An 18,196-nucleotide genomic window follows, 5' to 3' on the forward strand; every position below is an offset into this window, starting at 1 on the left:
GCTTCAGTTGACTGGTATACAAAAAGATACCAGTGGTCTGGTCGAATCTGACTTTATGTTTCCCTTACATTTATTTTCCTGAACCTCTGTGTACTTTCAGATTTAAAATTAAAAAGCAGAATTCCTTCATCTTATCTGAATCACTCCGCCCTCTGCTGGGGACTTTATGAGAGATGTTGGCAGTGAAATGACAAATCAAAAGTTACTTCTTTCCCTGATTAACACAAATATTTCAGACAATTTCTTCTACAATTTCTCACAAAATATTAAACACAACAGTAAAAGAAATACACACAAACAATAAAAATCTGTCTTTGGTCAGTGGAAACAGAAAAACATTTTGATTTCAACAACACACTGTACATAAAAGAATAACATATTTACTAGATAACTATAAAGCAATGCTAATCTCCATGTAGGTGTATAGAGATCAGGAGCAGTGAGGGGAGTGTGGATCACATGTCCTCAGTGACCAGGTAGTAAAAGTCTGAGCGGGCTCCATAGTTGCGTGATCCCAGGTCCGACACGTCGATGTCGGAGGATTTGGGCTCAGCTGCAGTGACGGGAGCAGCAGGGAGGACAGGAGCTTTAAAGGCCAGAGCCTTGTACACAGGGAGGCGCAGCCCTGCAGCAGAAAGAGCAAAGGTGAAACATCTGTCCCAAATGAAAGCAAGTACATATATTATTCACTGCTAAAGTGTTGTGCTGTTTGGGCTGCATCATGATTTTTACGTAATTTAATAATAAACAAAATCGATTCACCATTATCTGTAAAGCTAACTCATAGTTCTTGTAAAACATCAGGTTGTGTTTTACATGGGGTTAGGTTCTGGACTATTTGTTGTCCAGGCAGAGTAGCTTTTTAAAATGCTTTAGTCACCACGACCTGTAGTCTATACACGTCTGTGTCTGAACTGATTAAACAAACTATTATGCGTTAGCTAGTGAGCTCTAGAGGTGCTGATTGGTGGATTTTGTCACCTTTGGACAGAGTTTGGTATTGATCTATTCATCTAACTTTCAGCAAGTAAGCAAATGCAGAGCTATTTCCTGAAAGCATTTGTTTCACATGTCTGCTTGGCATGGAAAATATGTGCAAGCTCATCATGTGACATGATTTCCTTGTCTTGAAGTTAAAGATTAACTGTAGATGAACCTGTGTTTGTACATTCAAACTCGTCTCAAACTACGTCAGTTTCAATGCACACTGTGTGTCGTCAAAGAGAGAAGAGTCTCTCTCAGGTTGAGACTTGCGTATTGGCCATAACTTTTTATATTCTCATTCACATGCAACAAAAGTACATGAAACACCTGACAGCTGACAAGCATTTACATCCCTGGAGTAGAGTCAGTACGAGACGGTTGTTAAACGTGAGCGTGCTTGCCTCAATATTAACAAACCAAACAGTCGCACACGTCACATTCATTTATGCAAGGTACCGCAGCTTTAATATGCATGTCTTTTATTTGCATATATGCAAATAGAGTGAAGAGTGAACCAAACATCAGCGCTGGAGGACTTATCTGGTCCTGTGGCTGTTGTTCTTACCCAGATCTCCAGCAGGGTCCGTGTCTGAGCGGCAGTCAAGGTAGTCTGAGTCGAGGGTCAGCATGGGGTCCTTGTCATCTTGCAGCACAGTCTGAGGGTCGCCTGCAGACTCACTGCGGAAGACGACTCTGTGAGGCACCGCTAAGGCCATCTCCTTCCAGAAGACTGAGGAAGGAGTCTGTGGAAACCGAAAACACACAGGAACCGAACACTCCACCATTAATTAAAGAGTCCAACTGAACTCTCAACTGCAGAAGCCTTACGTGCATGTATCATCGTACACAGTATATACATACAGTTCTAATTTGAAATTATATGTATATTTATTAATTTATATTGAAACACATTTCTACAGAGAGACAACTATTATTGCACACTTTTTATTATTGTGGATCTTACCACAGAGTTGTGCCTCCAGGTGAGTATGGTGAGGCAGTGCTGGTGCTCACTGAGCAGCTGCTTGATCTCAGGCCTCATGCGTTTGGACTGACCCTCCAACATGATGAGGATGGGTCGCTGACACAACTCCAACAAGTGCAGAAGGCCCCGTCTGAAAACACACACAGCTACAGTATGATAGAACACACTGGAGAGACTGCTCTAAAGTGCAGCAACACTGACCTCAAGTGGTGTATTGTAATGGTGCCACAGTCATTTTACTACGTTTTATATATAAAGTGCTGTTTGAAAAAGAATCGTTTATACATTGAATTCGTCTGACCTGAAGTTATTGGAGCACCAGTCCTGCTCAAGGTAAGCATGAGAGAGCAACACGATCAAACGGCGAGAGCGGCTTATGTTCATTAGCAGCTCTGCAGAAGGTTCTGGAGACAAATAAGAATGTTGTGCATTGTTGGGCAACTTCATATTACAATTTATTTTACCCAAGAGCCTGTTTCACAAAAAGTGCTTACACACACACACATCACAAATGGTCACACAAATGATATGCAAATTGGAGCTGCATCTGCAAACATATAAGTCTGAGAGATTTGTTTTGATTAGAGAAACGTCTCAAGATCTTCATGAGAGAAAACTAACTCGTGCTGCAAATTGCAGGTAATGACAGTGTAAGTAGAATCAGAAAATCCTGGATTTTGAAGATCAAAGCTAACAGAAACTGCATAAAAAAAATGGATTGACTATTTCCCATTCTCCCTTTGCTTCCTATGAAGACCAACAGACAGAAATCTTACCTGAGCCAGGTAGAATATCGTTGTCATTGAGGTGCACCTTGAGCGCATTTTTATTCTCCAGGTGAGGTTTGAGAATAAAGTTGACAAACTTCCTGTCATGCTCATTGTTCACATAAGAGATGTAGGCGTCATATATTTTGCCATCTGAAGACACGGAGACACAAACATACCAGCGGTGTTAATACTACTGCACAGTCTTATACATGATTATAGCAACCTTGTATCCCTTCAAAGGCCTCACCATTAAGTTCATAGTCTCCGTAGGAGTTCCTGTACCAGAGTTTGATGTTCAAGTGACACCTGGAGTACACAACAGCAGCTACAGCCAGGAGGAGGAGGAGAATGACGGCTGCAATAACAGCTGATGTGTGGTTGGGGCCGTGTGAGCACACAAAAGTGTCTGCAGACCAAAAATATGCATAAAATAAACAATCAACACTTGGATTGAAATTGATAACCCTAAACTACGGAATATGGATTTTGTCAGAAGAGTGATTCTTTACATCTGGGTCATTGCAACAGTTAAGTACTGTACACTTTTTCAATGTGCAGTGAAATCAGGGAGCATTAATCAGCATCAATTTGTGTTGTGAATCACAAGGCTGACTGATTACACGCTGGGCCAGGCTTCCTGCCAAAGCGCTGTAAAATGATACAGACTTCATGTATCTGTGCATCTGTGGTATTAATAGCCATGTGACAGTTGACAATGTGTGTGGAGCTGGCTGTCTTTCTACTGCTCCATAGCACACTGATCGTGTCTACAATACACTTTCATATGGCTTTTGATGCAGATAATGTACATAACTGCGGCTCCTCTTTATTTATGGAGTCTGGCCTTTCACTGTTCTCTCTAATCTTCGTTGTCACATTTGTGTTTCTCTTTCATCTTCGGGTGGGTAATCTTTTACAAAATATAAAACAAGATGCAGGACAGAATGTAAGAAACCTTGCATATATAGGTATCTTTAGTTGTCTCACTTGAGTACGGCAGGCTGAAGTCAGAGGACATGTTCCTCACTGTGCAGCTGTAGAGCCCCAAAGCATCCAGCTCTGTGAGGTTGATCACCAGCAGGCTGTTTACCATCAGCTGGCCGGCAACAGGAGACCTGACATGCAGGACAGAAAACTCACTTTGAAATACATTTTAAATGCAGGTGCCATGTAACTGATATTTTATGATTTTAAAAGCTTCAATTCACCATGAGGAGGTATTCTGCGTGTAATGTGTGTGATTGGTGAGTGGATGGCCGTCTTTACTCCACTGCAGCGTGCTGTCACAGTGCTCTTCTGTTGGGTCCCATTGGAGGAGAGCAGTGCAGTTCAGTGTCACAGTGCATTCCACATTCATCCGGAGTCCGTTCGAGCCCCCATTCGGTTCAAATTGGGGGGCTTCGGAGCACTGAGACTCTGTGAAAAGTCATACCACTGTTATCTGTGTTCACTGCAGGAGCTCCAGACAATGGAGGCCGTCATGTGCACTGCCAGGTACAGCCTGAGACTGCAGCTGGAAGGCAGGCGTAGTCTACGTTTACTTCAGGGACGGATACTAGCTTACTGCGAGAGCCACATAATCACAGTATCAGGTTTGAGATGACTTCATTACGTGTGGAAATAATACTTACCTTTAACTATGAGACGCACAGTGAACGAGGCTGTGCTGTTGCTCTGTTGCATACAGGTGTAATTCCCTTGATCTTGCAAGGTGAGTTTGTCAAACTCCAGGTAGGCCTTCCCTACCTGAGCAGGGAGCTGCTGACAGTCCTTCTGCCAGGTCAGCTGGGGCCGTAGGGAGCTCTGGGGCTCCAGAGGGCAGTTCAGCCGATATGGAGGCCCCTGCTGCCCCACGTAGAGCACCTGCTCATTAAACCTGCTCTCATCCACACAAGACTGAGCTACAAATAGAGAGAAAGGGGGTTTACACAGTCGCCTTTACATTGCGGACACAACAAGCCAACAATGATGACATAAGAAACTGAATTAATATTGTGTGATCAAATAACTTCAGCAAACAAATACCTATAAGTGACTTAATTTCCTTTTGGGAAAACAGTTTTCCGACCGTATGTGGATGTTAACAGTTTGCACTCTGTGCTTCAGAAGACCTGTTCTTCAACATATTCTGCGCATGCGCACTAAATCAGGACTATGCCTAAACCAGTACAACTGCCCGCTCTGGTTCCTCTCTGACTTACCATTTGCTTTATTGTTTATTTTAACAGTTTCTCAAACAAAGTGACACTCATCCGGGTCCGAAGTCCGGCTCATGTTGCAAGGCAACAGCATGTGACTGCGTGACAGATACTGTGACCCTGTACAAACTGACCACATGAGTACTGACCAGCATCCCGTAAACCTTACTGTGACAGTTTTTAATGGTCAAATATACCAAAAACAACACGATGAATACTACAGCTATCAACAAAATGCAGTTTATTTAAAACCGGACTTACCAATAAAGTGTAAACCTATGACATATGAGTAAATTCAAGTGCATAATGATGTAATTTTCTACATCCTTACCCTCTGCAAGGACAGACTTGTCCCATTTCCCGGTAAACACCAATATAAAAGCGAATACAATTAGAGCCATGAGCCGCAGTCTTTCTCTTCCTCCTTCCTCAGGTGACAAGTGAGCCGAGTGAAGAGTCTTTTGTAAACCTACATCACTCTATTAGATACTGATTATTACAGTTTCATTACATTGCGCGGAGCAGTAGCCTACAGCCGATATGACTACGGAGACGTCAGCCTTCTGGTTGATCAAGTGCACCTGGAGATACCTGAAACTCTGCTGGTATTGGCTCCCCGTGGTCACGTGGCGTGCGCACCGGCTTTCACCTACGCAAAATCTTGGGAGGAGACAGGAAAACTCACTAAAATCTACAATTACGTCTTGTGCCTCCCTAATATAATATAATATAAAGTTTGTTTTGATTTCAGTGTTCAAAAGTATCGTATGAGGCACATTTTATACAGGATGTATAACTGGTAAATAAATAATAAGTAGATCTCGAGGTCGTTATCAATCTTTTTGGCTGCACGTTTTTAATTTATTGATAAAGGTTCATGAGTTTTTCACTTTGTATATAACACTCAGTATATAACATACTTTATAATAACCCATCATTTTGAGGTTCAAATGTTTATACGTGAGAGATAAATGTTTTATCATCAAATCTGCAGCTGTAACTGTAAAAAGATTGTTAATAAATGGATATTCAGCAGCCCTTTCCAGAAAGTACGTCCAACGATCCGACAACCCAAAAAGTGTCCTTATAATGCTACATTTTTTATTTACCATTAATAAAGTTACAACTTTATAATCCCTTTATAATGGTGCATTGTGAGAGATTGGTATACTGTTGAACTATATTTTGTTTACATTTTATCGACATATATGACGGTCAAAATGCTGTTTCATTACATCTCAAGTGGATACATTATATATATTATAATATTTTTTAGCTTAGAATTCTTAAATGTAAAGATGTTGAGACTAAGAAATATTAGCATCAGCTCTTAAAAGGCACAATGTGTGACTTCTATTTACATAGACTAATATAGAATGTAAAATCCCCTCGGGTTATTAAATCCCCACATTTGCCATAAACAATGTATAGGGATGACATGAAGAAAATACTGACGTAAATGTAGCTATTACTTAAATATCGTAATGTTTATAAATCTGTAATTTGGCAAATCAAAAAAATCACCTTTGATACACCTTTCAACAGACATTTCAGTATATGAGGTCAAAGTTTTCCTCTTTTATTCAATAATATAAAATATTATTTTGCAAAACATTCTTGTGTCTGGTTTACAAAAGACACCTTCAGACTCTGTCTGCAGTAATGACAATCAACACAGCGCTTTTTTACACAATAAGGCAACATCGTAAAACACAATCGGTACTGTATGTGCAGTAGCAGTATAAATTATCTTTAGGCTTTCAATAAAAACACTCACATGCGTCTCACAAATATAGAGATCCAACAGTAAGCTATCAGTGCATTCTTACAATAGAATAAGAACAATCTCATGGTCAGTATAATCAGTTACTGTGCAAGAAAGATTAGTCTGACTTCAAAGTCCGTTTCATAGATGAGTATCCAGATAGACAGCAATTAACATTTGACTGCAAACAATAAAAGAGAGTGAGAGCCCACCGTCTGAACTCTTCAGAAACATGATGAATAGCTTTGAAGCTGACTCAACACTGTAATAGTCTGGACACTTTAATGCACAAGGCAACACTGGGCTCAGGGGAAAATGTGTAAACTTTAAGTGTTTGAATGGGGTCACACTTCAGATGACCTGCAAGAAACAAAAACAAAGGTTGGTTAGTTGCAGCATCTATGTTAAGGAAACTGAGAGCTGCACAACAATGTAAAGCACATCTTAAAAAACATATATCCAGTATCATTTTGGGTGAAATATTAATTTTTTCAATGTATACTCTTGGAATTAATTCATGAAGATGAAGTCTGGCTTTAGAAACGCTAAAGTAAACACAGCCACATGCAAGTGCTAATACAGTGGGATTAAATAGCAAGCTCAGGATGAAGTTTCTCAAAGGTATTAAATGCACTGATTTTCCACAGGTCAGAATGACTGTTAAGTACCGTTAAATTCAAAATACGAAGGAGTCTGTCTTGCTCCTGAGATCATCGCAAATATCACGGGAGCACCTTGTGTCTTTGTGTGTTAAAACTGGCAGTAATGGGTCTCGTCATGGCCGATACCAGATCCACCTAATAAGCTCAGTATCAGCTCCAATACCGGGCCAGTGTATTTGCATAACAATTCAAAACCGAATGAGCAATATTGAGGTTCACTTTGGATACCGGCTGCCACAACAATGTAACCGCATATTACTTGAGACTCACCTGAGTTCCTCTTTTAGCCTGTTGAGTTTATCAAAGAGTCTATCATTCTTGACCTGTATGGGAGCGCTCGGCACAAACCAGGCTGCAACAAACTTGCATATGACGACAACGTGCTGCAAGCAGAGAGGAAAATGTTAGGTGTGTTATCATCGCCCTTTCTATGTGGGAAAATGTGGTTTCATTAAAGATAACAGGGATGGCATTGTGGCCTATGTGGTGCTACTGTACAAAAAAAACTGCTCAAAGAAATCAGTGTAAGAAGATGTGGTTGGCGGTTTTGTATTTGGTCATGATAAAGACTTACCTCAAACAGGATGACAAAGGCAAAACGCACAGCTAAAATTAGCCAGAATTGTGGGGTAAAACTGTAGTCCTCATTGCTCCTGTAGTCTTTATACCTATGAAGAAGAACAACAGAATGCGGATGTTATCCCTCCCATCTGTCGTTTTTCAATCACAGAGTTGATGATTCTGGTACCAGTTGCAGTGATGGTAACATTTTAGAAGAACGTAGAATTTGTTTATTTAAAGCACTTCTATCACCATTGTTGCTGTCCTTACAGCATCAATGACAGTACAATACTACCAAGATATCTGAGTGTACTGCGAATAGCAGTTATTAACACTAGTTGTGAGAAGGGTCAGCGCTTTTGACTCTGTTGTTACTCAAATTATATGTTTTGACTTTGGTTTCTTCTGACCTCATACTAACTCCTGACCTAATAACTTTTCAGCTATAGAAGACAAATAAGATTAAAGGGGAACAAACCTGCAGTAAGAGACATTCAAGCCACTAGGAGTGATCATCTGACTGTCTGAAAACTCGTTGCCTATGTTCTGGTCATCCATTCGTGCAACTGAGAGAGTGTTGTTGATGTATCCAGTCATGCAGCTTGAAAAGAAGAAGAAGAAGAAGTTATTTACTGTAAAGTGAGTGTTGCACATCACATGACAGATCATAAACATTTTCTAAATGGATTCTCACTCAATATCCGTCACTGTGCCGTTGGCACATGGGCCATAGTGGTAGCGGTACACCAATCGAGGGATGAAGTCCGAAGATACACCGATGACCAGCCCGTTTGCAATGACAGCTAAGACACCAATAGCCTCCAACACGTCTATCCACACGCCTGAGGAAAGGAGACGTTGATGTGAGGAGAATGTTATCTACAATATAAACAGGCAGACGACATTTTTATTCTCAGTCAAAAGTGATGCTCACCAATGTCGTTGGTTTTCTTGGGAACCAGTCTGCGCTCCAGAGTGACCATTTTAATGGCATCCAGGCGTATCTCAATGACATTATTAATGAGGGCTAGCAGAGGAGCGAGAGGAAACGCTGCCACAAATATGGTGGTAAAGCTGAACTGGATCACTAAGGAGAAAGCAAGAAATATATTATTTGCCAAAACCAGTCCAGCGTTTGTCTAGTGTCTACTGTTTTTGTTGTTGAAGCATTCAGCGGAGCACACACCCATCTCCAGGAACTCATGGAACAGGCTGAAGGAGTCAACATCATTGAGATGGTAGTTGCTGACCCAGTCTCGAAGCTTGCAGTTATCACACAGTTCAGCTCCTTGTTTGGCCTCTGAGTCATCTTTCAGGTAGCAGTGGGCACATTTCCTCTGCAGCTTCTGGGTTCTTCGTCTCTTCATCCACCTGCAGAACCAGCTGATGCAACCAAAAGACAGCGTTCAAAACACTGTGAGTAAAGTGGATTTCACAGTGTTATACAGTATTTAATCACAAATCTGATTTATACTCACGGCCCAGTGAACTCAAACACATTGCTGATGGTTTGCTTGAGTATCATTATAATGGCCATTTGGACGAACAGATCTGTGAGACATCCACTGGGATGACACTGCACAGGGGAGAGTATCATGTTTGAAATGCAATCAGATACAATATTTAAATGTAAAACCACAATGTTTACTTAAAAATGGACATTCAGTGTTGCTAAATGAGATGCATGTTTATGTCACACACCTCTTCTAGCCTCCATATCCCTGAAATTCGGACGTAACCACCAGGATGGCCATTTATCCTGTCATGAGTGTTACAAAAACACGTTATTAGTCAGGTCGGAACATTGGGCGTCAATAATTAAGGACAATGAGTTTCTTTCATTTGGATATTAATTTAGGGTCCTTTAGGTTATGACAATGTGTTGTATGGGTTTGGAGTCTAGAGCTGAATTTTGATATAACGATATACATTACATATGACACCACTAAAAGTCGAATGTGAATATTGATGTGAATAAAGTATCGGCTGGTCCACTTGTTGTTACCTGCCAAGAAAAAAGGCCACGTAGAAGAGGGAGGAGAAATAGGTGAAGAACTGGAAGGTGAACATCTTGACAGTGAAGCTTTTCTCTGTGGCAGCAAATGATCTTGTTTCCTCTTGTGAAGACAGACTACATGTTAGTTTTCATGCAGTTCACTATTTCGTCAGTGGATGGCACAATCTCACACACAAATACACCATGCACCCAGAACAAACGACATGCAGAGCGGCTCAGATGTACTCTACATCACTGGGTCACAACTTTTTAAATGGAAGGCATGTTTACTCGAGTCATGACCCCTTGTCATACGTTTTTAGAGGCCTGAAAAGACACAACTCTCCTGTCTTTAAAATGATATAGCAAAAATTTGATATTTCACCCCCTCTTGTTATTCAACTTCAGATTTGTCTAATGGCCGTTTGGGGTTCTGACTTAGCTCTACATGACAAGACTTTTAAAGCAGTTTTCTTCCTGTCATGTCTCATCTTCCTTCTATTTTCCCTCAGTGAGTTTTGCTCCACTGAATACCATCTGACCTCTCACGTTTCTTTACAGTTGACACTTATTTCCCCGATCAGTGTACATGGTGGCCCAGTTCTAATGTCCACTCTGAGAGCTGTTCATGAACATGATAATGCCTTCATGTAATAAAGATATTGTGCTTGAATGCTATATATCTGTAAACTTGTCCTTGGCAGTTTCAATTTTATATATTTTTTTAGTTTTCCCCTGACGTTCTTTTTTAACAAAAGAATACAGATGTGTCGGTAATTCTCCCCAGAAGATTGGGACAAAATGTGCAGGGTCTGTGAGTTGACATTGAATGTGGGCAACTGTAGCTGCTGTCATGTTCCAGACATTACTTGTTATCTGTCTGTTATCTGTGTGTCTGACCTGCTTCCTTCCTGATTACCTGCCTTCCTGCATCAGCCCCCCTGCATTTGTTCTCATTACCCACCACACTGACAACTGTAAACCCATTAAACTAACATTGAATTCTGCCTGGAAACTGGAAAAAACTAATAATAAAATAATAATAAAAATGAATAAATATATAAAATATACCGGTAAAGTAAACGCACCTATTTCACAGAGCTTCATGGCAACAATCCTGTTGATCTGCAAAGACGAAGACATCGTCATACTCATGGAGAATACCACCAAAAGGAGAAGGAGATGCACATTCTGAGACCTGCATACCCGTGTCATGACAGTGATGATGAGGTAATGGAGGACGGCCCCCAGCATCATCGCTGCGCCGCTGGAGTGGTTGCTCAGGAACTCCCATGATCCCTCAGCCAAGAGCACTGCTGTGATCACCCTGAACACCACCAAGGCGTGTGTCAGGCCAATGATCACCAATATCTGTATAAAAAATTTTAAAAAACACTCACTTGTATCACTATATATACACTATACTCATGCCAACACCTGAACCTTATCAAACTTATATCAGATTCTTATTTCAACCGGAACTCTAAAGATGTAGAAGCTATTTAAACGGAATTCAGAGCAATAATATAGCTGCAAATAACTATTAGCTATGTAAAGATATAGTGAGGTAATGTCTCCCTGAGCAGAGAATTTACTCTCTATCTGTGTATGTTGTTATCTGCGCTTCTCTGTTCCTTGTTAACATAGCCGGGCCGGCGGCGCGTTCTTTTAGGGCATGTTTGTCCATGTGCTCTGCACTGCTCTCATACGGCAGTTACAGCCGTCCCAACCGATGGCATTGTTGCGGAAGAGTCTGACCCACCCTCCAATTCCCCCTCAGGTAGTAACCACTGTTAGCTCTGTCAGCACCGTTAGCTGCGAGCTGCCGGCTCAGCCATCACCATGTTGAGAGCCATTGAGAGGCAATCAAAATGCACTTAATATCATCAATAGCACCTTTAAAGAATATATATGAAGAAGGTAATAGGACAAGTCACCCACCATAGCTGTGACACAGATCAAAACCAGAGTGCTGCGCAGATAGGAGTGCTTGTATTCTTTTGGGTCACAGTTAACGTCGTTCACAATTTCCAGTATCAGTTCCTCCTACAGTTAAATAGAAAAATACGCACCGTCATAGTTCCAGTGAGCACTGACCAGGTATTACTGAAATGGGAAGTCATGTATAAAACTGATCATACCTCCTCCTCACACCAATCTGACACTTTCCACTCGCACACATAGGAAGCCCGATGTCTCTTCCAGAACTCCAAAAACAGTGTTGCTGTGAAGATCAAGGATTTTTATGAGTACATAAAACCTACTGGAACAACAATATGAAATATGAATGAAACCAAAGATCCACTGTGGTGGTAATACTCATTGCCACTTTTGGGACATTTGGTATAAGTTTTGAATTCATCTTTCTCTCAATGTATGAAAATATGTCTTTGTCTAAGGTTTAACATCTGATGAAAAATCTTTTGATTTTGACATCTTCCCACAGTTGTGCTAAGACGTTTAATTTAGCCTAAATCCAACAGATATTTAAAAATCCACAAAAAGCAAAAAGCTGAATAAGTCTGTGAAAGAGCATTTATGTTCTTATAGATGGATGCTTGTCCACCCCCACAGCCAGATGGCCTGGGCTGATTAAGATGTGAGAAGCCAGGACGAGTAGGTTCTCTCGGTGATGTGGCATCTCTTTGGCAGTGTATATCTCAGTGATCATAAAATATCCAGGCAGTTGGATAAAATAAACGAGAGGCCTGTTTGTACCAGTTGTCCTGTAAAGCCAAACGTGTTCAGGCGAATAAACAGTATTGGATAAGAGTTCTGCATCCTGATTTTAAATGATCTTTAAATACATCTGCATGGGTTTTATTGGCTATGAAGCAAAATTGCAATGCAGGACTCACTAATCTATCTTAAACAAGGAACTGAATATTGGAAATGCATGACTATGTCTATCAACACAAGTGTAATTATGTCACATAGACACACAAAACTCACCCCACACTGCCATGAACATTGCAAAGAGCACTGTGCCATTATTATCAAACAGCAGGCTCACCTGTAGGTAGACCAGGAGACCATTGGTGAGCACAAACAGACAAATACCCCATTCAGCCGTCTAATGTAAATGCACTGATGTACCTTGGCGTATGTGCAGGTGTCGGAGAGCTGCCACACTTTGCATCTCTTGTCACAAAGGGGACACATGACTGTGTCAGCCTCACAAACCTCCTTTCTGCAACACAATGATCACTTTATCTATCACAGTCTAAATGCTAGTTTATGATGACACAGATACTGCGGAGCTGTGGAAAAACGTACATGAGGGGTGAGCTGTTGAAGAAGGCAAGGCCATAAAGGAAGACAATGACCCCGATGACAGCAGGCGGGATGAGCAGATACGTGTACCAGCCCAACCAGAGGTAGTACAAGGCCACCTTCTCCCCAAAGTAGTTCCTGACATGAGAACACACACACAGAAAGAGAGAATGACAAAACGCATGAATACTGTACAAAATATTCTTAATAATATGTCTATAATATGTTTCCTATGTGTCATACACATAATGTACTTATCATGCTGTTTGAGGCATACATTTAAGAACAGAATGTGGTTTTTAACCAACATTTCCAAAATTATACTGTCAAAGTGTATAAAATCTATAAAATCTGCATGAAATGGACTCAATCAATCAAGTAACAGATAAAAAAACAACGTATGTTGTATTTCACAACATAAATTCAACTTATATTTATAACGGTGTGTTCAAGCCTCTTGAGGACAACAAGCACTCGACTGACAGTGATGATGTGCAGTGTATCTTGTCACTTGCTTGCTGACAGGCCCAATGTGGGTGCTAAAATCTCACAGTTAACATGTTGACATGAAGCTTTCACATATCCAATTACTGGAGACATGATGCATGTTTGCATAGTGCTCTGCTGTTTGGACTCAGTAAACCAGTGAATCTAATGACAACCGCTCTAACCTGTACCAGCAATAAGTACTGTACATGAGTTTAAGCAATGAGTCCAAACAATGCCTGCTTCATGCGTGGGTGGCGACATGTTTGCTATTGTCTTGTTGAAAACAATAATGCTGCAATAACTGCTACTGTACAAATCGAGCATGAAAATGAATAGGCTGTTGTGTTGCAGTCCAAACCTGACGGCAGTGATGGGTTGCCCTTGGAGACAGGCTGTCCATCGTGCCCAGCTCTCCTTCAGCTCTCTCTGTTTCTTTTTCTGAAAAATCAAAATCAAATGAAATCACCAACACGAAGAACACACAACATACACTACAATGTAAAAACACTATCTACTGGCTTATAAATGCAATTACAAAACATCCACGAATAAAGCTGCTTCATATTTTGAATAAGCTTCCACAGTGTTGAAGTAAACACGCATGTACTTGCTATTGAAACGTGTGCGCACACTGTTTGTGTCAATGTATGTTCGCACACATGCCCACATACTCCCAGCTCTGAATGACTCACTGCATTAGTATCCCGCCCATTCTCTCTGTGAACAAATACTTGTCTGGCAGCAATGTTTTGTTTTGGAATGCTCCTGCCAAGTTTCACTTCATAATTTGAGATGCTCTTTGGGAAAAGCAAAACACTTTAGTGGCCACGTGAAGGGAAGAGATTTAACAGTGGAAAATAGTGTCACTATCTTGAGCATGAGGATGTGTGGATCCACATGGAGAAAAGATACTGATTAAATCGTATCATTCTGATATCATTCTGACCTTAAGAAAGTGTTGATTCAGTCTACTGTTTTCATTCTTTATTCATACAATCTGTATAATCTGCAGTTCATGTCCCAAACCTGGTAATAACACAATTATCGGGGCCTATATGGTGACTTTCTTGCAATCTGTAATCGTGATAAATCATAGATGCCGTACAAGAACAAGGCTAATACTGTATGTTCGGATTTTTACCTCATGCAAGCAGAACTTTGCCTCAAAAACCTTCATCTTCATAAGAGCCCGCAAACTCTCTGGGAAGAACAACAGGTGAGTGAATAACATGAAAGATTAGGTGACCGGTCACCTATGGAGATTCTAAATACAGTTAGTCTTTCTCACCTCCTGAACATATAGGGGTGTGATTCAAGATGAAGTGGACAATCCTTATCCTGAAACAAGGACTAGTGTCACTTATAAAGCTGAACATGCAGCAAGAGACAGCAAACACCTAATTAAGTCACATTTTCATGGAGCCAATATGGAAAATAATTATGTATTAAGACTATAGGGAGCAGACAAACAATTACAGATGCTTTAATTATCATTTGTGATTGTTTAAAATGACAAAAAATAGCTACTGTACGGCAGCATGTTTTACCTGGTGCTGAGTGGTACAATGTTCTGATCCGAGCTCCAGTTACAAGCATCAGACACTTTGAGCAGGTACCTGTACTTCTCAAAAATTTCTTTAGGCGCTTGAATCCCATAGAAGACGAGATCGTCATCTATAATTTTCTAAATAGGATGAATTAGGACCAGATGAATGAAAAAAAAGCATGTAACCTTTCCAACAGAAACTTTTTTTGTTTTTCATTAAAGACTTACGGTAACTTTCAAGTTCTTCTTTTTCAGTTCTTCGATGTATTCAGTTTGCTTCTTGAAAGTGCCTCTCTCCTGTTTGTCAATTGTTTTGGCAACCAGGACGTAGTCATATGATAGAGGCGTGTGCTGAGTGGCAATAATCATATGGCAAAGTCAGACTTTCAGAATTAATATGGATAAATCATAATCTGGGAAGGAGGTGGCCTGGACTAGTTATCTTATTATTAAAGGGGACACATTAAAATCTTACCACAGGGGGGAGTGATGTCTGTTCATTGCCATTCTCTCTTACCACTCCCATGAATTCCAGTAGTTCAATACTGGGCTATACAACAAAATATTGAAAAATAATACAAGTCATTCACAAAGTTATGTTGAATTCCACACATCGTTAATAAAGAGATAATTGGGGTTCATCATTCCACTGGTATTTAAAGAGACAGTTCACCCCCAAATACAAATATATATATTTGTATTTACCTGTAGTTCTATGAATCAGTCTAGATTGTTTTGGTGTGAGTATTTTTTGGAGATATCAGCCGTAGAAATGTCCACCTTCTCTTGAATATAATGGGGCTCTATCGCACTATGCATCATGTCTCTTCAGAAATCATGACCCAGTACTAAAGATAATACACAGACCTTGTTGTGAGACTTTGGGAACTATCATTACCGTTGAGTTCTTCAAATGTATTTTGGGCGCTTCCAGCACCACAAGCCAAGTGCCATATAGTCCCATTATATTGGAGAGAAGACAGGCTGATATCTCAAAAACTAGGACACTCACACCAAAACAATCTAAATTGATAAATAGCACTACAGGTAAAAAGGAAAAATCAATCATTTTTCTATTTTAACTATTTTAGTGTGAACTGTCCCTTCAAATATGCTGAAAGGTCATCATCTACAACATATTCCTGTTGGATGACGTGTCAGGGAATGCCACTGTTGTGATCCTGACTCACCTGCAGTGGCTGTCAGAGAAGTGGGTTAGTTTAACCTGACTGAACCGCATGGCATGTGGATATACTGACTCCCTCATGCCGATCCAGGCTATTCACTTACACTGCCACCACAGTGAAGGTGTGGCAGACCGAGACGTACAAATCTGAACAGCGCGATACCAATGGAAGCACATAAGCATCCCATTCAATCCTGAACATGGTGTAGTCCTGATGTATGCAAAGGCGGGCCTTGTCCAACACTGGAATAAGCCTCTGTTGGGGCTATTCAGTCTGACCAGTGCAGGATTGGCAGTCAACATAACATAACATAACATAATGTTAGAGTAGCAGTTTGCCTCAGAACAGCTTCATTCTGAATCAATATAATCTATGTGTTATGTGTGAATAAAATCACCCACCTGCCTCCTGTGGACAGGCATGATGAGTAGGCGCTGAATGCAGATGCGACTTCCAGGATAAAAAAAAAAAAAAAAAAAGCTTCAGTCACCATTCAATGATCCCAGAGCCTCTCTGTCCGCTCTCCGATATGCCCAGCTATAAAATGACATGATTGCACTTGAACAGGCAGAAGGCAACTTCCGTACTTCCTCTGACAAACGTGTTGATTGTCTCACTCGCTAAGGAATGTAAAAGCGACTCTACCTGTTGCTGGTGTCACAGCGTTTATTTGTATCGCCTCCACCTTGTTTTCTCAGTTCAGTCAGTCCAGCGGTGCGTTCAATGGACACACAAACAAACAGGGTTTACCTTGTGTTTCAGCAGCTACAGGCAGACGGTTAGTCAGGTGCAATGGAATGGTACATTTTGTGTTGCCTCCTCCTCACCGATGTACCATGCATCCACCGCTAGGTGGAAGCAGTGGCTTCAACAGCCTGTAAATCACAGGCTGGGGTCTGACTCTTCCTACACACACCAGTCAGTCAGCGCCGTGACATTTGTGAAAAAGACATTAAGCGCCTCACCTCTACACTTTGAGTCACGAAATGTAGACAGTAAAAGCATCTCGAGGTCCATAATGAAGGCTGAGCAGGTCCACTACCATTCACAGCAGAAATATGCAATTAAGCCCTGATCCAAAAAACAAACAAAATAAATGAATATAACTATTAAAACTTAAATTCATCATACACATTAGTGTTTAATATTATATTATATTATCAATGTTGAATCCATTGAGCTAGTTAAACTGCAAATAAGCAAACACAAGCTGAATTGATTCAAGTAGGCCTATCTGACTACATGTACAAAATAAACCGGCCTTATTAGATGTCCCCTGGTGGGAGCTTGATTTATTAAATATGTAACAAACGTAAAGCTTACTCGTTCATCTAGTGTTTACATTAGCTTTCCAAGTTGCTTCCTCAGCAGCTTTACTTCTATTGCAAATCGAATGTCCCTATTTTGACAACAAACTAAACTTGTCCACATTTAGAGGAAGTACCAAAACAAAAGTCATAAAACAATAATAGTTAATCATTGAAAAATGCACAAGATTGACCCACTGCTACTTTAAGCTTTTAGTGGAGGAAAGTAGCTGTACTGTAACTTGTGCTTTACTTGAGAATTTCAATTGTATCCACTATATTGCACTCTTATTACAGTATAGTACAAAATATGTGCCCAACCTATTAAACAATGATGCAGTGTGACAGATTAAAACTATCACACTTTACTTCACCTTTTAACCACTTCATTCCAATGCTGCTTGACACTGAATAGTAATAATCCTGTAATGTGATGTAAATATTATCATGCTTTTAAAAGGTAAATTATCTTA

The 18,196-nt window shown here is 40.5% G+C and overlaps 2 protein-coding genes across 2 annotated transcripts; both read right to left on the bottom strand.

Moving 5' to 3' along the window:
* Window positions 1-435: 435 nt before the first annotated feature.
* sigirr (single immunoglobulin and toll-interleukin 1 receptor (TIR) domain) lies at window positions 436-5,338 on the bottom strand. The gene is made up of 10 exons (XM_076089231.1): window positions 5,269-5,338; window positions 4,371-4,640; window positions 3,948-4,155; window positions 3,727-3,854; window positions 2,987-3,145; window positions 2,746-2,889; window positions 2,271-2,373; window positions 1,949-2,099; window positions 1,550-1,727; window positions 436-625 (listed from the first exon to the last, which is right to left on the bottom strand). The coding sequence occupies exons 1-10, from the start codon at window positions 5,336-5,338 to the stop codon at window positions 456-458; spliced, it is 1,581 nt and encodes a 526-aa protein (XP_075945346.1). The 3' UTR covers window positions 436-455.
* A 2,292-nt stretch (window positions 5,339-7,630) lies between these two features.
* On the bottom strand, window positions 7,631-17,746 carry LOC142948049 (anoctamin-9). The gene is given in 24 exon segments (XM_076089930.1): window positions 7,631-7,747; window positions 7,939-8,032; window positions 8,404-8,526; window positions 8,620-8,767; window positions 8,860-9,012; window positions 9,112-9,308; window positions 9,404-9,501; window positions 9,627-9,684; window positions 9,931-10,042; window positions 11,010-11,046; window positions 11,128-11,292; window positions 11,863-11,967; window positions 12,063-12,145; window positions 12,874-12,934; window positions 13,018-13,111; window positions 13,198-13,332; window positions 14,042-14,121; window positions 14,825-14,883; window positions 14,972-15,021; window positions 15,231-15,367; window positions 15,458-15,580; window positions 15,705-15,779; window positions 16,818-16,847; window positions 16,850-17,746. Coding segments are annotated over 24 exon segments (2,394 nt in total). The 5' UTR covers window positions 16,910-17,746.
* Window positions 17,747-18,196: the final 450 nt, after the last annotated feature.

This window comes from Anarhichas minor, unplaced genomic scaffold (genome assembly GCF_050575085.1).
Source record: "Anarhichas minor isolate MPS153535 unplaced genomic scaffold, ASM5057508v1 ptg000011l, whole genome shotgun sequence".
NCBI lineage: Eukaryota > Metazoa > Chordata > Actinopteri > Perciformes > Anarhichadidae > Anarhichas > Anarhichas minor.

Bases quoted from the DNA above. Each gene is read 5' to 3' on its own strand.
- sigirr (XM_076089231.1), bottom strand. From the start codon at position 5,338: ATGGCTCTAATTGTATTCGCTTTTATATTGGTGTTTACCGGGAAATGG. The intron at 3,146-3,726 runs GTGAGACAACTA...TTTGGTCTGCAG, and splicing joins CTTCAGCCTGCCGTACTCAA to ACACTTTTGTGTGCTCACAC. The intron at 2,374-2,745 runs GTAAGATTTCTG...ATTTGTCTCCAG, and splicing joins CGATATTCTACCTGGCTCAG to AACCTTCTGCAGAGCTGCTA.